Source organism: Polyergus mexicanus, unplaced genomic scaffold (genome assembly GCF_030449975.1).
Source record: "Polyergus mexicanus isolate NDT 795.1 unplaced genomic scaffold, iyPolMexi1.0 SCAF_20, whole genome shotgun sequence".
In the NCBI taxonomy this organism is placed as follows: Eukaryota; Metazoa; Arthropoda; class Insecta; order Hymenoptera; family Formicidae; genus Polyergus; species Polyergus mexicanus.
In genome coordinates this window covers 3,156,606-3,182,001 of record NW_027223340.1, presented here as the reverse complement: position 1 = coordinate 3,182,001, position 25,396 = coordinate 3,156,606, and the positions used below count along the sequence as shown (strand labels likewise).

At 46.6% G+C, this 25,396-nt stretch overlaps 2 protein-coding genes across 2 annotated transcripts; both read right to left on the bottom strand.

The window, feature by feature from the left end:
- Nucleotides 1–7,467: 7,467 nt before the first annotated feature.
- Nucleotides 7,468–9,054, bottom strand: LOC138941783 (stromelysin-2-like). Its single transcript, XM_070311669.1, has one exon. It carries the CDS (start codon nt 9,052–9,054, stop codon nt 7,468–7,470), a length of 1,587 nt encoding a protein of 528 aa, XP_070167770.1.
- Nucleotides 9,055–20,407: 11,353 nt separating this feature from the next.
- Nucleotides 20,408–24,670, bottom strand: LOC138941782 (uncharacterized). Its single transcript, XM_070311668.1, has 4 exons — nt 23,056–24,670; nt 22,062–22,856; nt 21,381–21,854; nt 20,408–20,876 (listed from the first exon to the last, which is right to left on the bottom strand). Exons 1-4 carry the CDS (start codon nt 24,153–24,155, stop codon nt 20,408–20,410), a joined length of 2,838 nt encoding a protein of 945 aa, XP_070167769.1. The 5' UTR covers nt 24,156–24,670.
- Between the last annotated feature and the right edge of the window lie 726 nt (nt 24,671–25,396).

Here is a 25,396-nt window from a genome sequence, read left to right as displayed (position 1 = left end):
GCATTTTCATCTCATCGCGCGTACGGTCATCTCAAGGCTACGACGCGAACAGGCTCTTTTTTTACAAAATTATGATTATGAGATTGTTCATCGTCCGGGAAAGCGAATGGCTCACGTCGATGCTCTTAGCCGCTGCCACAGCATACTCGTGTTGGAGGGTAGTACGCTCGAAAGAACTTTATCCGTCTGTCAAGATTGCGACGAAGAGATTCTTAAAATCCGCAGCGAATTAGAGACAGGCGATGTAAAACAGTACGAGCTGCGCGATGGATTAGTATATAGAAAAGACAAAAATAAGAAATTATTATTTTATGTTCCGCGTTTAATGGAAGCGAATGTTATTCGAATCTGTCACGATAATCTTGGTCACGTGGGAATTGATAAAGTAATCAATAATATAGCAAAGGTTTATTGGTTCCCACGAATGCGCGATAAAGTACGAGAATATATTAACAATTCTTTAAAGTGCATTGAATTTTCTCCGTCAAGCGGTAAAGCGGAAGGATATTTGCATAATATACCAAAGGAAAACTTACCTTTCGCAACTATACATATAGACCACATGGGGCCTTTGGAAAAGACTGGTAAAGGTTATCGTCATTTGCTTGTTATTATTGACGCGTTCACTAAATTTATCCGGCTCTATCCGTGTAAATCAACAACGACGGAGGAATCAATACGACATCTTTGCGAATATTTCTGCGCGTATAGCAAACCGAAACGCTTGATTTCGGACAGGGGAACTTGTTTCACATCTGACGCGTTCAAGAAATATTTAAAATCCAACAATATAGAACACATTTTAGTTGCGGTAAGCACGCCGAGAGCAAACAGACAGGTAGAAAGATTTAACAGAATAATAACCCCAATGTTGGCGAAATCGAGCGAGACACCCTGTAAATGGGACCGTGCTTTGGAACGAGTCGAGTATTCTTTAAATAATACGGTTTGTCGTGCGACCGGCGAGACTCCTGCTCGTTTATTGTTTGGCGTCGAGCAGCGAGGAGATTCAAATGATTCGTTGCGTAGTTTAATTAATTTAAATGATAATTCCAAACGCGATCTCGATTTGTGGCGAGAGAAAGCTCAAGCGAACATCAGCGAAACGCAGCATAAGAATGAATAAGATACAATTTGCGACGAAAACCAGCGCGCGAATATAAAGTCGGCGATTACGTGGAAATACGAAATACAGAGACTACGCCAAGGATCAACAAAAAATTAATACCTAGATTTAAAGGTCCGTATGTAATAAAAAAAGTTTTAGATCGGTATATCAGTATACCGGTATACCGGTATATCAGCGCCAGATCAAATGCGCCCTTATATACATTGACCAGAAATTCGACGTTATTTTATTTTATGTATAACGCGATTCTTTTTGCGAACGGAATCAAGACTTGTTTCCTTTAGCGCTTGACCAGGACGGCCAAAATGTCAGAATGGCCGAACTGTAGGCATATAATTTATATATATATATATATATATATTGACTTAGCGTTTTATCCGGGACGTTATTATTTATTTGTTGATATTGTATAACGACGAGAGCTCGATTCGAGACATAGCGCACGTACGAACGTTCGAATTAGCAAATCAAATCTTTGTTATTTATCGCCCAGCGATTGGTTCGACCTCGGGGAGCGGGGATACACTTAGCGCAGAAAGAATATAAATATTCGCGATTTCAGAGTCCCGGGAAGATCAAAAAAATTCCTCGTTGCAAGAACAATAAGAAGAACCTCGGAGCGAGAATCCAGCGATATCGGCAATAACAGATACGACACGGGCAATAGGCGACGACATCCTCGCAAATAAATCGTTCGCAATAAAAACATTTGCCTCCCTTGTCTATTTATCTGTTTAATTCGAATTATATCATCTCATCCTATACACGGGCTATCCTGACAGGCCCACATACTTAGATACATGCATGCTACAAATATCGCGTAATAATAAAAACAAATGCGCATCTTTATAAACAAATATTCTGTAACCGAATAAAAAGTTATTTTCATATTGATTAAAATTAATTCGATACATAAAAACATTATTTATTAATATTTTACGACGTGTCATTTTAATCACAATAATGTAATTAAAGCATTTAAATTATTTTCGGATATATAAAATGCGAAATATAGACATTTGATTTTCTATAGTAACATGACATATATATACAGGGTGTCCGGCGTCAACCGCATCACCGGTCATGTGCAGGTAGAGCAGGTGAAACCGAGAAGAAAAGTCCTGTACCAATTTTTTATATAACACTTAATAAAAGAGTTATTATTGAGTAAATTCTGGCCAATCAGCGCCGATCTTTAGCCGGGCGCACGTCGGTGAACCGCGCGCCTGATAGTGTGCGCTGCTGCACACTTCACAGCGCGCGGCTCACTCTAATAAACCGCTTTCGCGAAGCGGTCGTGGATAACTCGGTCGGGATCCGGGGCTCGTGAAAGGGTATCGAGAGACGAACGGAAGCTACGTGAGGTAGAATATAAGAATACAGAGTGAGTGTATGTGTATAAACGCTGTATGGGTGTGAGCGTGTGCGCTTGTGTGTCAGTGAGATGATAAGCGAGCGAGAGCGTGTGCGAACGTGTAATATCTAAGTATGATGTACAATGTATCGAAAGTATGTGGGTGCGAACGTATAATATCTGAGTAATATGTACAATGTATCGACAGTATATGTGTGAGGCGAATGACGATGTGTGTGCGACAAGATGCACTCGTGTATGTGTGAGTGTCGGAATCGGTTAGCGGTGTGGTCGTGTCGTTCGCGGTATATCCGAATGACATGCACGGATGCGCGACGCGGAGCGCGATTTCGGCGATTCGATATAATATCGATCACGCGAGCGGATCTGGATTTCGGCAGAGGCCGCTAACTACCGGGCGATAATTTCGGTCGGGCCGGTGGGCCGTCCTTAGACGCGCCTGTATTGATTCGATTGCGTCGATCGATGTCGCGGCAGGATTAGATCCTCCCCCTTGAGCGGGACTTAGCGCGCCGTATTAATGGCGAGTTTGATCGCGGCAATGGCGGTCGCGGAATTACTGCTGGTTCGCGGATGACGTAGTATGGTTTCGTCCGGGATGGTTTTCCCGTGGAATGCAGGAGTACAACGGCCGACGGGAACACCCGTCAATGGCAGGGAACTCCCTACCATTGGATGATCGCCGTTGCACTTAGATGGACGGATTCGTGCGAGGTGTCGAGAACTCCCGACGGAGGCTGAGTTCGCCCAACCTCGTGTTCCTCGGTCGTAGAAATTCGAAGGATCGCTCTCAGAGATGCCGCACACTCTCGGCGGAGGCTGGGTACTCCCAACCCCGTTTTCTCTCTCTTTTAGCGGTTATAGGATCGTTCTGGATTCCAGGCGTCTTACCGACTCTGGCGGTTGCGGAAGATCTGGTCTCGAGATGTAAAATGTGCTCTTATTTATACCGCTTTTCCGGCGGGTGCGCGTGCGTAATATGCCTGATTGTTTTAAGGCATATTGTTTAATGTTGAACCGCCCCGCGCGACTCGGGCGGTTTCGGAAACGGTCGGTACGGTTACCCGAGCGCGGCGACGGTTCCCGGTAAACAACGCGTCTTAAACGGCGGTTATAAATTCGAACCGTTTTTATCTCTTAAAAATGGGCGCTCGGCGCCTCCGCATTATGCCCGACCGGTGTTTGTCGGGCGGCGGACTTCCGGCGGATCGACGGCCGGGTAACGGTGGAGGGATGCATCGTTACATCACCCCCCCGGTTTATTATGCCTGAAATTAGAGGCATACGGTTGCGGTTACGCGGTGTTCGGCGTGTTTTTCGCTCTCGCTGCTCAATTTAAGCGGCGGCGGTATCGCAGTTGCCCATTTTTGGTGAACCTCATGACCCAATGCCCCTGCGGTGACCGAATCTTATATTTTCGTGCCACATGCACGGCGAAGTGGGACACGTCAAAGATCACTCCGGATTCTACCTGAACCCGGATCGGTGGCGGTGGTAGCGGGCCGGTCGACATCAGGAGGCGCGGCTGGTCTTTGCCGGTCTCGGTCTCCTCGGCTTTCCGCGGTTGTTTGCGTACTGGTGTGCTCGCGGGTCGTCGCGAGCGGGCAGGCAGCGGTGGTGGAGCCTGCATCAGCTGCTCTAGCTTCAGCTGATTTACGCGGTCGGAGCGCTGAATTAAAGTTCCGACTTTCGGTGGCCGGCCGGGTGTTCGGTCGGCTGGGCCGGTCGGCTGACGGTCGGTCGTCGCCGATTTGCCTGTAGTTCGGCGGCGGCGGTTGAGCTTGGAGCTCTGGTTCGCCCAGGAGCTCGTTAATTGCGGCGAGGATGTTCTCGGATTCACACATCTTTGCCTTCTGAGCCGTTTCTTCCTGGTTTTCGGCGGTTTATCCTTCCCCGGCGGTAGTGGGGGTATCGTCGTCTTCGTCTTCCGAGTTGTTGTTGTTGCCGTCTGTTTTTGTTTTTGCGACTTTGAGATCCTGGATGTGTATATGTCTATACCACTTCCCTTGCTTGCTCCTTAGATCGACGATTACCGGCGAGATGATTCGGCGAACTTCGAGCGGCCCGATGTATTTCGGCGCGAGTTTCGCGTTGAAACTGTCGGCTTTTTTCGACAGCGGGTGGTCCTTTTTCCACACCCATTCGCCGATGTGCGGTCTCCATTCTCGGCGCCGGAGATTATAATATTTTTCTTGTTGTTGGAAAGCTCTCTCCAGTCGGATCCGGACGATCTTGTACGCGTCGTCCAGCCGTTCTCGCGTGGTATCTGGCGACGTTTTCTCGGTAGCTGGTGCGATGCGGTACGGCGGTACGAGCTCTCGCCCGTGATTTATGTAGGCCGGCGTATACCCGGTGGCGTTGTGGACAGCGGTATTGAAGGCGAACTGGAATGCGGGCAGATGTTCGTCCCAGTCTCGGTGGTCTTTATCGACGAATTCGCCGATCATCGTCTTGATCGTCCGGTTGGTCCTCTCCACTAGGTTGCAGTGCGGTGCATAGGCTGGTGCGGTCTTATGCTGGATGTTAAACGCCCGCAGTCGTTCGGCAAATTCTTTCGAGGTGAATTGCGTGCCATTATCCGACAGGATGGATTCTGGTCGGCCATGTCGGAGTATTACCCTCTCGGTGATGGCCTTCGTGACGGCTGTGGCGGTGGATTGGCGGAGCGGCGTTAGTTCCACCCACTTTGAAAACCGGTCTTGCATCACGTAGAGCCACGTGTGGCCCTGGCGTGAGCGTGGCAGTGGCCCTACGAGATCGGTGGTGACCTGTTCCCAGGGTCGTTGCACGTCGGTTGCGTGGAGCTTCCCGGCCGGTTGTTGCTGGGCCACTTTGTGTTTCTGGCAGGTCTCGCAGGTCCGCACATATCCGGCAATGGCTCTGAACATCCCTGGCCAATAATAATGCTCGGCGATGCGCGCGATGGTCTTGGCTATGCCCAGGTGTCCGGCCGTTGGTGCGTCATGACCATTCTGCAGCGTGTGCCGTTGCTCCTCCGGTACGCACTCCTTCTATTGTTCCTCCGCCGCGGTCTCCTTGAAATCCAAGGTGTGCAGGATATGACGGAACAACTTCAGTAGGATAGATAGGCCGGTTTTGGATCAGTTTTGTGTGAGTGTGAGAGAGAGGGTATCGTTGGGGAGTAAGAGAGAGAGATAGTTTCGGAGCAGCTTGTGGGCGCCCGAGGGATGGAGAGCGGGCTGGGCGGGTTCGTGGGGGGGTAAGTAGGGTGAGAGGGGAAGCGCGGTCGGGGGGAAGCGGTGGGTACGAGTCGCCGAGAGCGCTCGAGAGATGGCGCTCGGGGGGTGGCGCGCCCGACTCGCGACCTCGACGCGACTCGCGCCCCTAGCGCGCGGTCCGCCGTCGCGATTCTTTAGGGGGGCGCTTCTAGCGCGCGATCCGCCGCTTCTAGCGCGCGATCCGCCGTCGCGATTCTTTAGGGGGCGCTTCTAGCGCGCGATCCGCCGCTTCTAGCGCGCGATCCGCCGTCGCGATTCTTTAGGGGAACGCTTCTAGCGTGCGATCCGCCGCTTCTAGCGCGCGATCCGCCGCTTCTAGCGCGCGATCCGCCGCTTCTAGCGCGCGATCCGCCGTCGCGATTCTTTAGGGGGGCGCTTCTAGCGCGCGATCCGCCGCTTCTAGCGCGCGATCCGCCGTCGCAATTCTTTAGGGGGGCGCTTCTAGCGCGCGATCCGCCGCTTCTAGCGCGCGATCCGCCGTCGCGATTCTTTAGGGGGGCGCTTCTAGCGCGCGATCCGCGAGCGGGCGGCGGGCGCCCGGCGTCGAGGGGGCGGGGGATCGTCGGTGGGCGGTCGAGCGGACGGAGGGGCGTCCCTCGTCGCTTTAGCGATGGCGAATCTTCGAAGGGTGGTGAAATAAAGAGACGTCGTCGTTCTAGCGAGAGAGGAGAGATGTTTTTATTGTTTTCTTTTACAAATTTTTAACGTATTAATAATACGACGATACGAGTACGCGAGCGAGCGTATCACGATTCTCCGAAGAGCAGAGCCTGCAGTTCGCAATCGATTATATCGTTGCGGTCGAAGTTATCGCTCTCGCGTATCATCGCGGGAATAAGCGCCTTATCGCGAGCGCCCGCCGCGATGTCGAGGAAACGAATTAGCTTGTTGTCCACGCGCGTGGTTAAACCGCTTAAAGATGCAACGATGCGGTTGACGCAAAGTTCCAGATTTAATATATTTACGACGGTGTTCTTCGATACGGCTAGGCGAATTTTAGGCGTTTCGAGACGAAGTATTCGGAGATTGTTGAGTTTGCCGAATCGTAGCGTCAATTGTCCGATGTGTATTGGCGTCGGGCGCGCCTCGTCGCGCTCGTCGGAGCGAAAGTGCGACAGGAGCGCGGGTCGTAGATCGAGCAGTTCCTTCCACGTATCCGGCGTTAGCGAGATCTCTTTGCCGTGGCAATCTCCGAGGACGATTTCTACGAAGGAGGGTCGGCTGACGTTAACGCTAATTTCCAGATGTTTATATGCGGTTTTGGTCAATGGATAGCGTCTTCCTAAGATTCTGAGCGGTCGCGCGATCGAGACGTCCGCGTCGTGTTTTGGCGTTCGATCGCGATCTCGTCTAAAAAATAGATATGAGCGATGAGAGAAACGGTGTTAGCGAATTATTAATTCGAATAAATGTTCGATAGTCTTACCCATTGTCCATTTTAGCTTTCTTAGCGTATTCCGCGCTATCTTCGCGGTCTCGTTCGGTTAGTCTCGATCGATCGTCGAATGAGTGTTGCTGTTGCGGTTGTCCTCCCATTGTCGCGTACATCGTCGCTCGTTCTTTCTCGTTTGTTCTTTTTCGCGCGTTAGCTTCGGTGTTCTTCGTTAATAATGAAGCGCTTAATGGATGAGCGGTCTTTATATACTCGCGTAGAGATCGCTTCTTCCTCTTTCGCGCGTTTTCTCTTATATATTCTATTTTTAAAAAATAACGGTAGGGTCGCTCTAGTCGGTCTCGTCGTCGATTCTCTCTTTCTCGATCGTGTCGCTGAGACGATAGACGCGACTAAGGAGATCGCGCAATTGCTTTAGCAATCCATCCGTAGGACACTCGATGCCGAGCGCGTGTAGATCGAAAGGACCCGCCGAGGTTACGGTATTTGTAAATTCGTTGAAGGCGTAGAACTGACGTTTGGCGAAGAAATATAGATTGCCATCGATGTATCGGAAGGCCGACGTTATCGCGGACGGAATTCCGGGAAATATATCTTTTAATGGAGCGTGTCTAATGACTATCATGCGACACTCGTCGATTTCCGCGACTTTATCATCGTCGTATACAGCGTAGGTTCGTCCCGCGTGCGTATTTATCGCCGCGTTGATTTTAACGTTTCGGGGAAGTCCGATATCGTGGAAATATCTCGGCCAACCCGATTTTAGTTTAAGACTGGGATATTCCGCGAGGTAGATCGAATCGTTCGCGAATAGAGCGAGATCGCCCGAGGGTCTTCTATACGCGGCGGATAGACGCGTGAAATTCGCCGGTAGAAACGTCGCGTAATCCGTGAGCGTCATGGGTCTACCGTAACGTTTCTCGGTTATGTCGACCGACCATATGTTGCGGCGATTAGCTATATATAATCGATGATTCATTATTAGCGCGGCGTCCACGCGTCGCAATGCGCAGAGATCCGCTCGCGCTGGATCGGTCGGCGCGACGCTCGTCGTCGCGGGTGTCGCGGTGGTCGCGGGAGTCGCCGTTGGATAATTTCCGTCGTCGTGAGATCCGTACAGATTTTGTATAGCGAGAATGTCTTCTATGCTCAGCTTAACTGGAAATTGATTCTCGATGTCGGGTATATATGGGAACATTATAGAGTCATTGCGCATACTATGCTGTAAACCCAATGCGTGGCCGATCTCGTGCGTTAGCGTTTGTAGCAGGTGATGCGTGTCGGGAGGATTTTTGTTTAGATACACGTGCCACGGTTCGGAATCGTCGACGTGTATCTCCGATGTGAAATCGGTTGTTCCAGAGGGAAAAAACGCGTGAGCTAGGGCTCCTCCCGGACCGTCGAAAGCTGCCGGGCAAATACCGACGTTTCGACGATTCGCGTAAGTGTGCGCGCCCGTTCGATACGATATTAATATATCGGGGTGTAACGGGTCGCGTGCGAAAGTTAGCGATGAGTTCGCCGCCCATAGCGCGAACGCCGTTTCGGCCGTTCGCGAGATTTCCTCGCTAGCCATCTGAAAATTCCACGCGAGACGCGTCTTCGGCCATTTTCGCGCGATCGGGCTATACGCGCGATCGGGAATATCTGCGAGACCGCATCGCGGTTTACGCATAAGGTGAAGCGTAACGGCGTTTAACGCGCCGTTTCCCGATAATTGATAATATTCTTGAAACAGCGACAGCGCGCGACGCAGAGACGTCGCGTTATCGGACGACAGCGATTCTCCATCGTCTTTTAGAAAACCGTATACGCGCAGAAAACGAAGCGCCTCGATTTTTTCCGAGTCGAAGGGCGCGGCGACCGTCGTAGCGACGAGTATTGTCGCTAGAGTGAGAACCGTCCTCGTGTTAGTCATCGCGCGAAGCGGGGAAGACGCGATAAACTGTTGAGAGACACCGAGCGCGATTGATTCGCGCGTTCCGAGAGACGCCTATTTTTATCGGCGACGAATAATGCGGGTGGGTGGGGAGAGGGAGAGGGAAATGCGTTTCTTTCGACGTCGAGCGTTTGGAATACGCGTTATCTAGCGGACGCGCTCGAGTTCCTCTTTTGTTTTTTCTATTTTATTGTTCGTTTGTCCTCTAAGAAGGACATTCGATGAGCGATTAAAGATATCCCTTCCAACGATACGCGTTATCTAACGGATGTTTTCTGTTATTTCCATTTTATTATTCGTTTGTCCTCTAAGAAGGACATTCGATGAGCGATTAAAAATATCTCTTTCAACGATGCGCGTTATCTAACGGATGTTTTTTACGTTTGTCTCCTAAAAAGGACACTCGATGAGCGATTAGAGATATCTCTTTCCGGTAATTAGAGATATCTCTTTCCGGTAACAATAAATTAGAGATACCTTTTTAGATATCCCTAGATACTTTTTTCCGGCGATGATGATCTTATTGTTCGCAGAGTATTCGGAATGCGCATTATCTAACGGATGTTTTTTATTATTTCTATTTTTATCGTTCATTTGTCCTCTAAAAAGGACACTCGATGAGCGAGTAGAGATATCTCCTTTCCGACGACGAAACGGTCGCGGAAGGAAGACGCGGCGCGATCGATAAATTGTACAACATCCCGCGCGTCGATCTTTATAAAACGCGAGATCGTTTCGAGAAGCGTTAAAGTATTCTCGTTCGCGAGATAACGAAGCTCGAAACGACGGAACGCGAAGTGACGAGAATTAAAATCGGTCGTGATCTGTTCGATATGGAACGAATCGAACAGATCATTAACGCGGCTGATTATATTAACGTAAACGGGGACTTAATCGCGATAAAATCCTATGTTCTGGGAGATCTCGCTACGGATTTGCGTGTGGAAGCGCAAGGTGTTATCGATAATAGTCCGGATTCGTTTAGACTCGCTTTCCAGTTAAACGAAGACGTAGATATCGCGCGTTTAATGTAAGTATCTAATTGAAATTATAATAAATTATAATAAATTAAGTTATAAAAATTATAATAAATTTTATTAATTTTTATTTACTTTTATTAATTTTTACTTTCGTATTTTAGACAAGAAATAGAAAGCTGTGTAAAAACAGCGCGAGAATCGCTCTATGAGTTAATAAATAAAACGAGAACTATGCTCGCACAAGCGCAAAGCGTTCACAGCGCATTGCGCGACGCTCGTCGACGCGGCGAGAGCGATTTCGCCGTTCCCGAAATTAGGCGAGTCGTCGCATCACGGATCGATGAGGAGCCCGAATCGCGATCGATCGGCGAACTCGAATTACGATCAATGGAGAACGAGGCCGAACCAGCGACGGTTAACGAGAGTAAATCGCAGACTAATGTACGATGGGCGAACTATGAGCCCGAATCGCAACCGTTCGACGCGGAATAATTTTAAGCGTTAATAAAACGCATTTGTAAGATAATTTTTATGAATAAATGTTATATATTAAGCGAAACGTTGATTTTTTACGCTTTTCTTCTTCCGTATCCTCTCGTAATCATCTGTGTCCGCATTAAGTATATTTAAATAGATTTAAAATCTCTTTACTTTAAGTTTATTATGCAACCGCGATAATCTATGGATAATTATATAATTCAATACATTATAATTATATATAAAATTTAAAATATTCTATAATTAAGTTTATTATGCGATCGCGATAAAATAATATCTATGGACAGTTATTATAATTAAATTTGTTACGCGACCGCGATAAAGGATGCGACCGCGATAAAGAAAAAACGCGGTTCGTTCGTATAACGTATATTTTGCAACAATATATAACATATTCGTGATTAAATTTATAGATTATAATTTAAAATATATAATTAATTTGATACATTATAACTTAAATTTATATAACTTAAATTTATATAACTTAAATTTATATAATATAAAATCAATCGCTCATATTGCGCAAACGGTCGCGTCGCTCGAACCACCAATCGTGCAATTTACACGCGTTTTCTAACGCGCAATTTTTCGCGTGGTATCCGCAATGAAAGGCCCGCGAAGCGTTCAGAGTCTCCAGACGTTCGATGTCTTCGTAATCGGCGTCGATAGTCTCGACAGAAACGGCTATATCGCGATCGTCGGCGACGTTTCCTAAGATCTCGATTAACCACTTCTTCTTCTCGTGACCTTTGACATAGATCTGCACCGTCGAATCAGGGTTAGATCCTCGACATATGGCATCTCGAACGAGTTTTTTCATCGACCCATAATTTGTGTGTCCATCATTCCACTTTAGCTGATGATGATTCGATATCAACCAACACGCTCGCGATTTTTCCGCTCTCGTGAGCAAATCCCACGACATCGGCGAGCGAAAGATGTGATGCGTCAATTCTACACCATTTCTTAATACGGCTACTTCTTTTACGACGAATTTTTCGTTAACTACGAAACCTTGAAGATCGACAAAAATCGGTGTGTCCATCGTCGTTGTTAGCGATACTCGAAGTGTTTCTTTCTAGATTTTTCTAAGCGTTTTATTCTGTCTCCATATTTTTTCGAGTATCGTTGCGCTTACACGATTCTGCGCACGACATTAGTGAGCGGATTGTATTCTACCACTCGATCGTGAATAATAAGACAGTAAGCTGTGGTATTAGAGGGGATGTTTTCCTTGCAGTCGAACTCTATGCGAACGTCCACAGTGGCGCTTTTAATTGACTCATTCTGTCGAGAACAGTCGATGACCACGAGTGGGCCGTGAATTAATTTATCTAAATTTAAGAGCGTTTCGTCGTTTTCGCATCCGTAGTACGTTTTTCGAAATTTCGAATACATATCGTATAATACGGCGATTTTATGTTTATCGAAATCTAAATTCATGTCATCGTAAGGATAAAAATCGGAATTAAGATACAGTTTGACATTAGTTAGTTTACAATTATCGAATAAAGAAGGCTCCTCGGACAGAACGTTCTTCTTTCCAGATTGTAGCGCGAAGATAACGTATCGCGGTTTCTCGAGTTGTGTTGCTGCTTTGACGGCCCACGAGTGTTTGGTCGTGTTCTGTAGAAGCGGAAACTCGTAAAGATCCCATGAGCGAAAAGCGACGCTCAAATATCGTCCACTATCTAACGTGCGCAATAACCTTAATTTATTAACATCATTCAATACTATATGAGGCATTCGCCATTGTATTTTTAACAAAACGATTTTAGGTTCTTGCGTTTCGCGCGATATGACGCAATTGTTATCGTTGCGCGCTCGTATTAAAATAAGCTCGTGTCGCGCGTTGATCACAACGCGCTTGTAATCTTCGCAAAAACCTAATAGTACGTTAAGAGGTACGCAAAAATTAAAATCACCGATTGACGAATGAGTTGTTGCTAATAAGTCCCATCCAGCGTTTTTTAATATTTTACTTCTTTCGACTGTCAGCGACGCGTAATTTTTAATCGTACTCGTTATTCCAACGTTTCTGTTTCGATCGATCTCTACGCCATCGAGCTCGTAGCGAATTTCCTCGAACATAAACGCCGCGCAATTGTTTACTAATCTCGTTATCGATGCGATTTCCTCTTGCGCGCTCGATGTTTCCTTCGACTCGAGTCTGCCCTCAATGTAGATAAAACTGTCGCAAGGTAACGTATACAAATCTTGCTGTTGTATAGGAATTCGTATCTCATCGCTATTTCCGAACGTAGTATTGGCGTAAGGGTTGTACGTGTGAGTTTCGATCTTGACGATGCGATCGTCGAAGATTGGCTCCCCACTGATACTTAGAATGTCGCACATTCCGCTTTTTACGAAGAAGCGGTTTTCGGCACGACAAAACCCAAAGAGCGCAGAAAAGTCTCGTTAGCAGCGGTTAGTCTTCCTCCCTTTTTTCTTCTCTTTTCCGCGTTTAGAGGTGACGCGACAGCGATAATAGGTGCGTTTCTCGCATTCGATCCATTCACTACGAGCATCGCGCGCTTCTCTACCGTTTTCGTCGCACGTGTAGACGAATCGTAATTTCTTCGCCGCGAAAATCGATCAATTTTCCGTTTTGGTCCACAACACGCACGTTTATATCGGTAATGGTCCGTGCGATGATCGGAAGGTAAATGATCTGCGTTGGAATTTCCGACACTTTATATCCGGGTGGAACGTTAGGCGCGAATTCGTGTATAGTATGCGCGGATTTGTCGTTATGATACGCTCCTGTTGTAACGTTGCACTCTATTCGAATAAGGTTAATGGCCATAATATTTATTGGCTTATCGGATGCGTACCATTTATTCGGTTGTAATACACGAGACGAGAAACCCAGGAGCGAACCGATATTATCGGGTTTTGTAAAATTTACTCGATATGCGCATTTAATTTCGCTTCTCATAGTGTTATCGTTACCGCGAAGCGTTATAGAATTTTCACTTTTATCGCCATTCTCATCGTCTTCGAAATAATCGTCATCAACATCATATATGTAATCATCATCGTTCGTTTCCGGTTTTTCATTTTCGCGTTCTCGTTCCTCCTCTCTCGCTCGTCGTTTATGACGAATCGCCGCTCTTAGATACGCGTTTATAGCGCTTAATTCGTAAGATCCTATTGGAATTGCGATAATCTCGTCATTATTATCGAAGTAAAATTTATTATTCGTAGAATTTATATTCGGTATCGTATTATAAGTTTCAAAATTGGTTAAACCTAATTCGTAATCGTCGTCGTTTAAATCGAGAGGCGGAAAATAACTCGCCGCGAGAATACTGCTTCGTCCGGAAAGAGTGAGAGTTAGCGACATGATCGGCGAGAGCGATCGAACTGCGTTCGATTGACGAATAACGGTTGATATTATAGTCGACGATTCCTCCAATCGACTTCTCGGAGAAATCGAAGACTCAATTGTCCGCAAATATTCTGATCGCGCGTCTGCTCGGAGCGACGATTGTATCGAATGTTCGCGTCGCGCCCGAGATAACGCGCGAGTTCGCGTGGAGGACGAAGATCGCCGAAACCGTCGTAGTAAATTGCGTCGTCCCCTTTTTTCGCGTACGCTACCCAATGAGTACCCGGTCCGGATGCGTCGTCTAAATTCACAATGCCGCTCTCATCGCGGCGCGCTTGCGACGGAAGCGCGTTGCGCATAAATACACCTCTAAAATGAGGTACGCGCGAGAGTATCGCCGCGCGATTTAATTGTTCGTTCGTTGTTGCTCCGACGGATGGGAGAATCTTTAACGTCTGTTTACGCGAAGTTTTTTTTTAGCTCTTCTTCTCGTTGAGGACACGCCACTTCCACGTTTGTACGGAGCGAGATATAAACCGCGACCTTCCATCGCGCGATCATGACGCTGCAACTCTTCCAGTTGTCGTCGCGCTGCTTTGCGATCGTTCACCGCTTTCGCGATTCCCGCCGCTCCTCCGGCCAAAGAACCGAGAGCTCCTAATAACGGTAGCAGGGGTAAAAAGCCGCCGCGTTTCGCTATCGGAAGCGTTCTTTTTCTCGTAGCGATTATTCTTCTTTTGTTCTTTTTTCTCTTGATTTTCGTTGTACCCATTCCAAGTTTTGTCTTCGATTTCATAGCCATCCATACAGCCGCCGCGGCGGCTCTCTCGCCGAGAGTCGAGTCTTTAGCCGCGACACGTTCGCGCGCTTTTTTGGCAAGCGCGTGGTCAGCGACGTGTCGATCAGCGAGCTCGCCGCTCCGCGAGTACGCGATATCGTGCTCGCGGCAGGCCGCGTCCAGAGGATTGACACCTCGATCGCCTCGCGCGAGTCGTTTCGCAAGACGAGTACCCGGCCCGCAAAATTGATATCCAGGTATATGTAGTTCGAAAGGGAGTGCGTTTATCGCTCTATTCAACAAGCCAGCGCCATGACTCACACCGTACTGCTGTTTCGCGAATTGCATTCGCCGCAATCTTTAACAAGCGGCGCCGGACCGTCGATGTGTGTTCGTTGCCAAGGGCGATTATAATGCTCTAGACATCGACGGTAGCGCCGCACCTCCGGATCCACTTTTATATATTCAGGCAGTTTCTCCCACAATCGTTCTACGTAGCGACCGAAATGCTTTAGTAAAATTATTTTCGGAATATACCGCAATTGATCGGTGGTGAAATCGAGAATATCGTCGCCATCTATTAGTAAGATAAACATTTCGATTCACCGCGCGCAATTCGCTACTGCGCGATTGATGGCAATCTATTCGTATATAAATTAAAAAGTCTCGCCCTGCCTTACGCGAGTGTATCGCGCACGCGCGCAGCAAGAGGAATGCGTTTCGTGCGGCAACCGATCGCGATAAAGGTGACGAACCTCGATAATAAAACGCGACCGTCGAAAGAAACGCGTAGACACGGTCGTCTATTACCGAGCGCTATTCGTTGCGTTATTTGCGGGCCTTCTAGTTGCGGCAAAACAAACGCATTAATAAGTTTGTTGGAGAGTCCGCATGGTGTACGCTTCGAGAACGTTTATGTTTACTCAAAGTCATTGCAGCAGCCTAAATATCAATATTTAGAAAATTTATTAACACTGATGGAAGATATAGGTTATTTCACATTTTCTAATAACTTTGACGTTATTTCACCCAGCGAAGCTCTCCCGAATTCGATATTCGTATTCGACGATGTAGCGTGCGACAAACAAAATACTATCAGAGAATATTTCGCTATGGGTCGACACTCGAACGTCGATTGCTTCTATCTGTGCCAGACGTATGCTAAAATACCGAAGCATTTGATTCGAGATAACGCTAATCTGTTAATTCTTTTTAAACAAGATGGTACTAATTTACGTCACGCATACAACGATCACGTGAACACGGATATGTCGTACGAGAATTTTCACGCGCTATGTCGCGCGTGTTGGCGATATAAATATGGTTTCTTAGTAATCGACAAAGATAGCGCGCTCCGCGCTGGTAGATACAGACGAGGATTTAATGATTTCATTGTACCGTAGAACGATCAGTTGTCGCGAATACGTCGAACGCGTCAATCGCTCTCTCGCGAGTTAGAAGAAGTTGCAATGGCCTCGACGGATATCGGCGAACGCGAAAAAACAGCAAAAGAGATAGCTAAAACGCGCGCATCGATTCGTAAAAAACACAGAGCATTAAAAACTGGAAAAATGGAAAGCGAGATCGCGATAGAGAGTCGTTTCAAACCGATCGTCGAACCGCTGCGACGCATCGCTGATCGCGCTGAGCGAGACGAGACAGAGCGAAATGAAATTAAGCGCGAAATGATAAAACAAGACGCAACCGACATTTCACCCTCAACGAGCATCGAGGAAAAATGGAAAGATGAAGCACTAACTCCCGTTTGGAAAAAACCTAAAGCGAAACGAATACGCGCTCGACGACGATTGAACGCCGTTTCTACTCCATTAAACGAATCTTTCGTCGAAAGAGACCCATTCGCGCGAAACGAAACCGAAGAATATGAAACGTTCGAATCCGAGAGTCTCGAATCGCCCTCGATATCCGAAATACCCGTTAAACAAATTTCGCGAATTGCTCAAGATCGCGAAATATCGCACGGTCGACTAGGACCGTTAGGGCGAAAATATATGGGGACTCTTCTCGGCGGAGAAGCGCCGAACGAGATTGATCACGTTTACGGAGTTTACATCGGCGAGAAAGGTGCGATGCTCGGCGATAAGCAATTTGACGTAGACGCGAATGATTCCATATTTATAGATGAGATTAAATATGTCGGTACTCCCGGTTTGTATGAATTAATTTTTATGAAAATTCCTAATAGTCTCATATATACAGAAAAAGATAAATTAACATACAGAAGTATATTGTTAACAACGAACGCTCATAGACGTGATCATGACGCTAAAAAATCTGTCTTAGGAAATAAAGGATATAAATACAAATTTATTATCGCTCCGCTTATTCACAACAGCGGCGCGAAAAAAACAGGCGCGGGTCGCGTATCGTCGACTATGCGTGTCATGGACAATAAAATCGATTACGTCCATTGGGACGATCCAAACGAATTAGTGGATCGTCTGCGATTATTAGACGCTTCGCGTCGAGCCGGCAACAACGCTCACGAAAACGAGATTCTATCGATAATCGAGGAGCTTCGCGAAACAGGAGCGATCGTATAAATCGAACTGTCGCGTGGATGACTGTCGCAGTCATACGCGGAATTCGCGATGTCCGTGAGCAAATTTGGCTCGCCTTTAAAAAATCGAGGCTACGACGCGAGAACCGGAAGACTACGTCCGGCTATCGAGTCTCTGCGAAGTTACGTGCGCGATAACGCGCTGTGTCTAAGCTCTTCCATTGAATACGACGCGAGAGAGCGTAAAATAAAACGCTTGGCTCAACCTGAGGAGGACACCGATGCGACAAGCAAAAGCTACGTCGAGGGAATCACATCGCAATTAAGAAAAGACGCGAACGAAGCGGGGCAGGGCGTCATTCTACTATTCACGAGACTCGCTCAGCTCGATAGCGCTTTAGGTAAACGAATAGACGTCGCGGAGAGTTTCGTTTCCGAGATAAAAACACGCGATGACGTTCTGAGTAAACGAATAGACGCTGTGGAAAATTCCATTTCGAGAATAGAAACGAGCGCTAACGCTCTAGATAAACGAATCGATGTTTTAGATAAACGAATCAAAGGTTTAAGCGATCAAATCGAAGTCGCGAAAAAAACTATATCGCTCAACGCGACGGAGTTCTCGACGAGAAACGCGAACGATCGTAAAATAATGTTCAATCAAGGTAAAACAATACAAGAACTAAATCAAAAATCGCGTATCGCGGCGAATTCCGCAGTGAAATCCGAGACGAAGATACGAGAATTGGAAAATTCAACGTCACGATTGAAGAGAGACGCAGACGAGCTATCGGGAAGAGTGAAAGAACTGGCAAAGATTAGCGGGAGCGGCGAACCGCTCGAAAGAAAGATTAGCGAGAGCGGCGAACCGCTCGAAAGAAAGATTAGCGGGAGCGGCGAACCGCTCGAAAAAGAGATTAGCGGGAGCGGCGAACCGCTCGAAAAAGAGATTCAATTCAACGTTATTCTCGAGAGAAAGAAAAAAGAACTATGAGCGTTAAAAAACGAAGACTAGTCGAGGAATTGCACGCTCCCGCGAGAAGAAACTTCTCGCGTCGTCGCGTTGCGGTGCGCGGGTACGACGACCTATGGCAAGCGGATGTGGTCGAGATGCGTCCTTACGCGAGACTCAACAAAGGCCACAACTACATACTCACCGTTATCGACGTATTAAGCAAATACGCATGGGCTATACCGCTTAAGAGCAAAAGCGCAAACGAGGTTACTCGAGCGTTATCTAAAATAATACGAGACTCTAAGAGGTGTCCAAAAAATCTACAGACCGATAAAGGAAAAGAATTTTACAATGCCGATATGCGAAATTTTACGAAGAAGCACGAAGTAAATCATTATTCGACATATTCGGTGATGAAAGCGTCGATAGTCGAACGATTCAATCGTACGCTCAAAAATTTTATGTGGAAGTATTTCACGCTAAACGGAACGTACAAGTGGATCGACGAGTTACCACGACTCGTCGAGGAATATAACACGCGAAAACATCGCACTATAAATATGAGACCTGTCGACGTAACTCCAAAAATTGCCGATAAACTTTTAAATACTGTATACAGCAATATAAAAATCGCGGCTCCGGCGAAATTTAAAGTAGCCGATCCGGTACGCATCAGTAAATTTAAAACGATTTTCGAGAAAGGCTTCACACCCAACTGGACTACAGAGATTTTTCGAATAACTAAGATACAACGGACTAATCCCGTAACGTATCTATTAAAGGATTCGCGCGGCGAGCCGATCGCGGGAGGATTCTACGAGCACGAATTGTCGCGCGTTGGCGATCCCGACGTGTATCTCGTAGAAAAGGTGCTGCGTCGAAAGGGTGACAAGATTTACGTGAAATGGTTAGGAATGGACGAATCGCACAATTCTTGGATAAATAAAACAGCTGTATTATGATAAAAATGTATTTTTATTAAATAAAACTACATATTATACATATTATACATATTATATAATATTATACGAAATTGTAGACATGTTAAAACTAAAATAATCGTATAATTATAAAACAAGGAAAATCTTAGAAAAAATAAAATAATCGTATAATTATAAAACAAAGAAAAAAATAATAACACAATACAATTAAAATTAAAACTTGTAAAAATCGATTAACCGTTTAAATAATCGATTACAGAGTAATTATCATTATTAATCTTTAAATCGTATGATTATAAAACAATCGTAATTTTGTACGAGTTCTCTCTTGCGCTCCATATAAACTCTTTCTCGCGCCGCTACGCGGCCGCCATATCCTGCGTTCTCTCTTTTGCGCTTTATGCGGACTCTTTTTTATATTTTATATATATTCTTCATCGCATTGTTAAGCGAACATCGTATCTCGCGGTAACTTTATTCTCGCGGTAGCTTTATTCTCGCGTTACTCTATATATAACACTTTCAAGAATATAATAAAGAGTCATGGAAATCATCGATCTGTCCAATTCGCGGCTAATCTCGACTCGATTTATGACAAATTCTCGCATTCTATCTCGTTTGCATGTAGCATGTAGCATAATATATGTTCGATGCTAATGAAGTAGAATGCGAATTTGTCAAATCGAGTCGAGATTTGCCAAGACTTGGACAGAATGGTGGTTTCCACGACTTTTATATCGCAAAAATACAAAAAGTTCATTTTTTCGCGTTCTATACGAGTTCTCTCTCGCACCGCTACGCGGCCGCCGTATCCTGCGTTCTCTCTTTCAAACTTTATACGTACTCTTTCTCGCGCTTTGTATACATTTTTTATTACGTCACTATGATAACGCTAAAACTCGCATTAACATCTTTTTCACATTATTCTATATAAAACACTTTCGAGAGCATAATAGAAAGATCGTGAAAATGTACGATCAGTCTTATTTATAATAGATTTTATATCTAATACCTATTATATATAAGACCGATCGAACATTTTCACGATTTTTTATTAAAATCTAATAAATAAAACCGATTAATTTTTATTATTTTATTAAAATCTATTATAATAAATTATATTCAAATTATATTCAAATTATATTATTCGCGCAAATTTGTTCTTCGAAACGATTCGTAGAACGTCCATCGATGTTTTTTCGACGCAATCGTGAATTATATCGAAAATACAATGATAATATATTATTTATAAAATATGTTTATACTGAATAAACTACTAACTAAAGTTTAAATGTTTTAAGAAACATTATATAATATTTTTTCGCTCCCTACAACGGTATTTTATAATGTCCCCACGGTAACGTATCCGTAGTTCCCGATATCGTGTATCGTTTGTCATCGTGCGGACTGAGCGCAATTTTCAATTCCGATACTGTATACATCTCGTGTAACTCGGATCTTATACAAAACTGCTCGCGCTTCATCTCGATCCCCTGTCGAAGACAGCGCGCGTAATCGTCAAACGTTATCGTTCTCGCGACAACGCCGCTCTTAACACCCTTGATTCTTTTTGTATCGCTTTTACCGGCGACTCGCAGCGCGTACATTTTCGCTCTAAGTCCAATAAATTCGGTCATAATCGCACCAGCGTTCTCATCCTTCATCGCACCAGGTATTTTTTTATTAGCGAGAGGCATTCCATACGCATTGTCCATTGCGTAATCGCTCGTATCGAACTTGTCGATATCGCGCTTCATATTCTCGTATATATCCTCGCACTCGACGCGATAAATGAGACTATACGTATCGGTGTACATTATTTTACACTTATCTCGATACAATGGTAGCATGTACTCGTAGTGAAATTCGTATAAACGAATTTTAGATATATCGAGAATACACATACCTACATAAATTGGTTTATTGAACTTAATCTCGAGTTTACGCAATTCTACAGCTACGAGATCCTCCGCGAAAACGCTTCTACTGTGAAAATTCGGCTTCGCGATCATCGCCTCCGCGCCGTATCGCCCGTCCCATCGAGTCACGAGTCGAACATTCGAATGATTGCGCACGTTTTCCATAGTTTTGCCAAACACAGCATTATTCATTAATTTGTATAGATTTTTCTCAAACTCGTTTTTCGCGTTAATTCGTAATCGTGTATTCAGTTCGATGTATTCGCGCAACCATGAAGATTGCGCGAATCGCAATATTCTGTGTATTTTCGTAATGCGTAATCCGTGTCGAACGCATTGCTGCAAATTGCAATAATATATCACGTAACGGTTCTTATCGTACAGTGTGGCGAGAAGCTTCTCGTCTCGTTTTCCGGGCGGCTTATCGCGCGTCGGGCAGAATGGCAAGTCAGCGTGAGAATCGTGAAGGTCGGACGGATATGCAAGGTCGACCTCTAGAATATAACCGATAGGCGAGTCCGATGTCACGGACATTAAATCAACGCTCGTAACGTTATCGACCCATCGAAAATTTTCGTAAGGCAACGATTGACACATCGCCCATCCGTACAAATTATTTATATCGAAGTACATGAGATACGACGATGGTTCCGAAGAATCGTATGACTGTAAATATTTGTTATTAGCGCGCGCGTATCTGTTGGAACATTGACTTAGCCCGCCGCGTATTCCACGCTCCACGAACATTACCATATCAATGTCGGTTAATAATTCGAATCGCACACTCGTATACTTCAACATAGCGTCCCATGTGTATCCCGGTAACGTGTAATAATACGCGGGATCTAAATTATAACTTCTCATACACGCGTCACGAAAATTTTCGAAAACATCGGCCAATAGAAGAACGTCGGTCTTTAAATATAAATCGCTATAATCGCCTAACGTTTCGACGCGAAATCGCTCCCAGACTCTTATCGCGCGCGCGTAATCGTTCTCAGATATCGCGTCACCGGTTAGCGAACTGTGAAAAGCCTCGCGCGGCGGTAGACGAGTCTCTAACAATTTATCTACGTCGTCGACATACTCGTACGGAAATACACCCTTTCGCGCGAGAAGCTCGAAATCGGCGTCGCTAAGATCGGAAAATTCCGAACGCGCGATCCTCAACTCGCTTTTGTCTAGATACGACGCCAATTTCTCGAGACTCGCGTTTAAAAATTTGAAAGAATCCACGAAACGCAACTTCAAACGTTTTCCGAACCATCCCTCGTCCCACGCATCTTCGACGTTTTTCGTGAAAGAGATATACGTTTCTTTCGTTATCGGCAATATTTCCACGCTACCGGGAAAAGCGTTAGCTACATCTTTAATGATAAAATGCGCGTCGTAACCCGATAAATTGTGAAAGAATACGGGAATTACGTAAGTATCCTTATAATTTAAATTACAATTCGAATGAGCCGGACCTCTGTACCGTCCAGTCAAATGACAGTGATCGCGCACGCGAGCGTCTCCTAATTCGAACGGTTTCTTGCATATGCTGCAGCGCGTCGCGTTTACGAATCTCTCCCATTCATCCGATGTAAGATTCGTCATAGGAGCATCGATATCGAGAACAATTTTCGCGCGAAGCGCTAGATCGTGCAGTTCTCTAACGAACCACAATACGCAATTTTCACCGCGATAAGCTCTGTAAGTAGAGCTAACGCCATCGAGCGCGCATCGCGCGTAATATCCGGCGCTATAAACTTCGTGATGCTGAACGATAGATGTATTCGACGTTCTCCTCTTCTCTTTCTTCTTCAGCACGCATTCGAGATCAGCGTACACCACGAATGGAAGTCGCTCCTTTCTACTATAGTTACGAAACTCTAACCATTTGTCGTCTTTGGTAGGAAGGACTATAGCGCACTCGTTCATCCTTCCGCAGTCCACGCTGTGAGCCGATAACTTATCGCTCGTTCGAAAATAGTGCATGCACCTGCGACATAACGCACATTTTAAATCTCGCGCATTATCAACATCGCGCGACGATTTTTTTAATTAGTACTCACCGATCGCATATATGCGATTTATGTCTACCGCTGAGTTGCGAGCCGACGAGTCGCGACAAATTCTTAATCCACGCGAAATGCGTCGCGTCATCTCGTCGCGTCATATCGTCAAAATACAACAGATTAACGTGTCTGTTCTTTTTATCGTCAGTGAGACGCAAAGGAACAACGCGACAACCGTTTTTTCCCTCCTTTTTATCTCGAACGGTATACACATTAATAGATATGTCGTTAATACGCTCGAATCTAGTAATTTTGTTCAAACTCATAGGAAATTTAACGCCCTTCAGATTCAGCACCGTCGTGTAATGCGGGTACGAAGATTCCCGACCCACGTTTTTTTCAGCTGGATACAGAGCGGCGACCACCGCCCATGCGAAACACGCATTGTCATTAGATTGCACGTTTATCACCGCTTTCTTCAACGCGATCTCTCGCGGCAATTTAACGCGACATCCCGCGTGCATAGGATTGTATCTGTTCACGTTCACGGTTAAATTGAATATTCGCGATAACGCCCATCCGCTATCGCGCTCCTGAAATTCTTCCAACGAGGTTAGAGTAGCGTCGACCACTCGCTTCTCGTACCACTCTCGCGAGTCGGAAAGAGGTAGAAGCGGATAATTCTTCGTGACAATAGTCTTAACATCGATCTTGTCGCCCGAAACGAACTCGCCAACAAATACGGTATTGACCTTAACACCGTTATATTCATTCATAACATCGCGTATTCGATCGAGCACGGTATCTCTAGCGTCCTCGAGAAATCGTCGAGGTTCGATATAATCGAAATTAATAACCGCGCCGGTTAAAACGCGTCTAGAGAAAGCCGTCTCGATCTCGGACCACGAGAATCCCTCGCGTTCCTCTACGCCGCCTCCCACGCGTTCGAAACGTCGACGCAGATCGTCTCTCGCGCCCGTTAATCGAACGATCCGAGCGATAAGAGAATTGATCGCTCCGGTCGATCTCCCTCGGCGCTCTCCTCGACATCTCTCCCGCAGAGACTCGAGACACTCGTCGCACCGTCGCGCCCACGCGCGATACGCGTTCCCCGTCGCGACGTCCCGCGCGCTATCGAGAAGATCGCGCGCCTCCATCTCGTCACTCGTCGTCTAACGAACGCCAAGATTTTTTACAAATAAACCACGTCTCCTCCTCGTCGTAATTCTCGATGTAGAACAAAGCTCTCGTCTCGCAGCCGGCGCACCAATTATTCGACACGTCGAAAACCTCGTCGACGAGATCGCAAGCGGGCACCATCTCGCTATACACCGTTTTCGTCACGTGCGTCGATACGCTCTTCTCGAAACTCGAGCTACGCGCGCAATACGCGCAATATCTCTCGTTCTCCTCGAAATACTTTCCGTTCTCGAATCGGCAACCGAACTTAAAGAAACAATGCACGACGTGATTCACCTCCCACGAAAATTTCGGAATTCCGTATCGCTGTCTCCAATTGCGATAGAGCAAATAGCCATCGGCTCCGACATTCGCGAAAGGTTCGTCGAATCGCGTCTCGCTCGCCTCTCGCACGAACTCTTCCGTGAAATCGATCTCTTCTATACAGTACAAACGATCCTCTATATAACGTTCGCGTAGTTCTTTCTTCAAACAATTCGGTATCTCCAAATTCCGTATATCCTCGACATTTCCGATTCGAACGTTCACCGCTCTTCCGGCTAATCTAGTTAAAGCGCTCGGCGCGCGCTTCATCGCGCCGCGAAATATCCTCGAACGTACTAACACCTCGAGATCATCGCGGCGTCCTTTTATAACGAGGAAAATAGCGAGGACGCGCCCCCGATTAACCGAACCGGATACTCGCTCTCGGACGCGCGACGTCGCCGGAAAACGAAAAAAAACTCGCCCCGAAACGCGACGAGCGCGCTCGCGCTAACGCGCGCCTCGAGAGGAGGAGAGCGACGAGGGACGCCCCTCCGTCCGCTCGACCGCCCACCGACGATCCCCCGCCCCCTCGACGCCGGGCGCCCGCCGCCCGCTCGCGGATCGCGCGCTAGAAGCGCCCCCCTAAAGAATCGCGACGGCGGATCGCGCGCTAGAAGCGGCGGATCGCGCGCTAGAAGCGCCCCCCTAAAGAATCGCGACGGTGGATCGCGCGCTAGAAGCGGCGGATCGCGCGCTAGAAGCGCCCCCTAAAGAATCGCGACGGCGGATCGCGCGCTAGAAGCGGCGGATCGCGCGCTAGAAGCGCCCCCCTAAAGAATCGCGACGGCGGACCGCGCGCTAGGGGCGCGAGTCGCGTCGAGGTCGCGAGTCGGGCGCGCCACCCCCCGAGCGCCATCTCTCGAGCGCTCTCGGCGACTCGTACCCACCGCTT

Coding starts and splice junctions, on each gene's coding strand:
- LOC138941783 (XM_070311669.1), bottom strand. CDS start 9,054: ATGACTAACACGAGGACGGTTCTCACTCTAGCGACAATACTCGTCGCT.
- LOC138941782 (XM_070311668.1), bottom strand. CDS start 24,155: ATGGAGGCGCGCGATCTTCTCGATAGCGCGCGGGACGTCGCGACGGGG. Junction 22,857..23,055: donor AAATCGCATATATGCGATCG/GTGAGTACTAAT, acceptor TCGTAACTATAG/TAGAAAGGAGCGACTTCCAT. Junction 20,877..21,380: donor GAGAAGCTTCTCGCCACACT/GTACGATAAGAA, acceptor CGATACGTATAG/TCTCATTTATCGCGTCGAGT.